The 3,567-nt window shown below is 52.9% G+C and overlaps 1 protein-coding gene across 1 annotated transcript; it reads left to right on the forward strand.

Moving 5' to 3' along the window:
• Positions 1 to 316: 316 nt before the first annotated feature.
• LOC123049092 (putative polyol transporter 2) lies at positions 317 to 2,193 on the forward strand. Its single transcript, XM_044472081.1, has 2 exons — positions 317 to 431; positions 532 to 2,193. The coding sequence occupies exons 1-2, from the start codon at positions 317 to 319 to the stop codon at positions 1,980 to 1,982; spliced, it is 1,566 nt and encodes a 521-aa protein (XP_044328016.1). The 3' UTR covers positions 1,983 to 2,193.
• Positions 2,194 to 3,567: the final 1,374 nt, after the last annotated feature.

Consider the following 3,567-nt stretch of genomic DNA (forward strand, 5'->3'; position numbering starts at 1 on the left):
TTTGTTTCTTATCCAATCTTGTGAACACATCAAGGCCTCTAAGATTTAGGGGGTAAGATGACTACGGTGGTAAAAAAATAATGTAATTTCGCAGGTATTGCCGGGTTTCGGGTTCGGGGACTACCGAAACGGGTGTAAACCCATGAAACGTGTCGGGTTGTATAATGTGCCCAACAACAGCCCCGCCGGATGAAAAGATGTCCATCCCCGTCCCCTAATAGGGTAAAAACCCACGGGGACACGGGTTTCGGGGCCCCATTGCCATCTTGAGTGGCATCCCTCTGTAAGGACAGAGCAGAGAAGAGTAGCGTTCCCGATGGCTTCTGATGGGCTCCCAGAGGCAGTCGAACCCCAGATGAAGAAGGGCAACATCAAGTATGCCTCCACCTGCGCCGTCGTCGCCTCCATGGCCTCCATCGTCCTCGGCTACGGTACACATGCTGACATTATCACCTCGTCGTCTGATTCTGTCTCGTGTCTACCAGCGATGATGACTGCTGCATGAACTGTTCCTTTCATGGCCGCATGCAGACATCGGTGTGATGAGCGGGGCGTCGCTGTACATCCAGAAAGACCTCGAGATCACGGACGTGCAGGTGGAGATCCTGATGGGCATCCTGAGCATCTACTCCATCCTCGGCTCCTTCGCCGCCGGCAGGACGTCCGACTGGATCGGCCGCCGCTTCACGGTGATCTTTGTCGCCGCCTTCTTCTTTGCTGGTGCCTTGCTCATGGGCTTCGCCAGCGGCTACACCATGCTCATGCTTGGTCGCTTCGTGGCTGGCATCGGCGTGGGCTACGCCATCGTGATCGCGCCCCTGTACACGGCTGAGATCGCCCCGGCGTCGGCGCGCGGCTTCCTCGTGTCCTTCACGGAGGTCTTCATCAACCTTGGTATCCTCCTCGGCTACGTCTCCAACTACGCCTTCGCTCGCCTCCCGCTCCACATCGGCTGGCGCTTCATGCTCGGCATTGGCGCGGTGCCATCCGTCCTTCTTGCCCTCCTGCTGTCCGGCATGCCGGAGTCTCCCCGGTGGCTCGTCATGAAAGGCCGCCTCGCGGACGCGAGGATCGTGCTGGAGAAGATCGCCGACACGCCGGAGGAGGCCGAGGAGCGCCTCGCTGACATCAAGACCGCTGCCGGAATCCCAGACGACCTCGACGGCGACGTGGTCGTCGTGCCCAGGAAGAGAGGCGGTGAGGAGAAGCAGGTGTGGAGAGAGCTCATCGTGTCGCCGACCCCTCCCATGCGGCGAATACTGCTCACGGCGCTCGGCCTCTTCTTCTTCCAGCAGTTGACGGGCTCCGACTCCGTGGTGCTCTACAGCCCGCGCGTGTTCGAGAGCGCCGGCATCACCGGCGACGACCAACTCCTGGCCGCCACCTGCGCCATGGGCGTCGCCAAGACGCTCGTTATCCTGGTCGCCATGTTCCTCCTCGACCGCGTCGGCCGGCGGCCGCTGCTGCTATGCAGCACCGGCGGCATGATCGTCTCGCTCGTCGGCCTCGCGACGGGCCTCACCGTCGTGGATCGGAACCCGGACGCGAGGATCCCGTGGGCGGTCGGCCTGTGCGTGGCGTCCGTCCTGGCCTACGTGTCATCCTTCTCCATCGGCCTCGGGCCCGTGTTGGGCGTGTACACCACGGAGATATTGCCGCTGCGGGTGCGCGCGCTGGGCTTCGCGGTCGGGGCGGCCGGCAACCGTGTGGTGAGCGGCGTCATGTCCATGACCTTCCTCTCAATGTCCGGCGCCATCACGCTCGGCGGAACCTTCTTCCTCTACGCCGGCGTCGCCGTTCTCGCGTGGGTGTTCTTCTTCACCTGTCTCCCGGAGACGCGCGGCCGGACGCTGGAGGAGATGGGCAGTCTGTTCGGCATGACCGACACGGGGGCGGAGGCAGAAGATGCTGCCCCCGGGACACAGGACGCGAGCTGTAGGGCGAGACTCTTGGGCAACTCGCCTGGAGCCAGAGTTGATTAATCACATGAATATTTGGGGCCGAGTATATAAAAATATGCTGCCAAGGGCTAGTTGTGTTGGTCTCGATTTTCTTTTTTACTCCCTTCGTCCGGAAATACTTGTCAGATAAATGAATGTATGTAGACATATTTTATAATTCTAAATACATCTATTTTTATCCATTTCTACAACAAGTATTTCCGAACAGAGGTAGTACTTTGCAGACTTTTGCTTCTTACATTTTGGAACACCTCAACACATCTGCGTTACACTGCATGTTTGCAATAGTCCACCGCATGGACCACTAGTAAAATGCCCGTGTGTTGTTATGGACTATAATATATATAAATGAATCTAATAAATTATTAAGATCATTTTCAAGGTTGAAGCTCATTTCTCCCTATCTCTAGGCATGTTCAAACTGTCCGGACTTCCCAAATCCAACTCATATGTTGGAGAATATGTGGTTGTTGGACTATCTGTCATGTTATCTTCAACACGCAAGCCCAATACAAGAAACCCATCCCACAACGCGCATTTCATTTTCCTTCCGAACCCTCTCCTTCCTGCTCGGTTTCCTGCCGTAACAGGACAATTCTTGCTCGAGCCCTTTCTTTTAAAACCGAATGACACTCGGCTCACACTGTACTCCGCCAACCGCCCCGCGCTCCACCCTGATCCCCTCCCCCCTTGCCCCATCCCTCGTGTTCCTACTGATCCACCACCATCATCACGGGGAAGGAGGCGTGCACTGTTCGTGATGCCCCCGAGCCAAGAAGGCAGATCCGGTGTCTCTTGAGCCATTACAACTGAATGTTGTGCATTTTCACTAAACAAAAAAATGATGTCCATTATTGGACATGCAACTGATACATGCCGTTATTAACTCTTGAAGCAAAAAACCAGTGAATTTACCCTTCTATACCGCTCACTCTCATCACAAAATCCACTAACTCATGTTTTAAGTGAACCAGTGATTAATGCCACCGTGGCAGGCTAGCAACAAGGGACAATGGCGGTCTTTCCATCCTAGTGCTAGTACCTCCCGCGGAGTTATTTGCAAATAAGTGCTTAGCAATCTGGCAATACTTTGGAACCTTTATAATGCTTGTTGAAAATAAGGACAATGTTTCTTTCAAAATATATACCGAAGTTTGTAATAGTGGGCATGAATTGTCCTTGTAAAAAATTGCTATCTTAAAATGATACAATGGGTATATGGTCTCACATACATAGTTTGCTCAATGCCACAAAAGTTCAATTTCATATTCTTGAGTCATAGAAATAACAGAGGCAAACACTTAATTCAACAACAATCTGGTCTCAGGTACATAACTTGCCAAAGGCTTAGGTAACAAGTGCAAATTAGAATTGCACTTGCAATAAATAAAAGGGTCGAATAACATGGCTGCTCCTTTTAGTGTGTTCTACACAGTTATTTTGTAGAAGCAGTCTGTTTTATTCATTGCATGGTGCTTTGGCACACCAAGGACCACACTTATATGATGCACATGTAGGCTTCGAGGTGTGTGTGCTCTTCCTTCTAATCCCTTGCCGTCTACACATGTTGAACCAAATTCAGCGGAAAGTTTTGATCCAACGTCAA

The sequence above is a fragment of the Triticum aestivum genome, chromosome 2D (assembly GCF_018294505.1).
Source record: "Triticum aestivum cultivar Chinese Spring chromosome 2D, IWGSC CS RefSeq v2.1, whole genome shotgun sequence".
Taxonomy (NCBI): Eukaryota; Viridiplantae; Streptophyta; class Magnoliopsida; order Poales; family Poaceae; genus Triticum; species Triticum aestivum.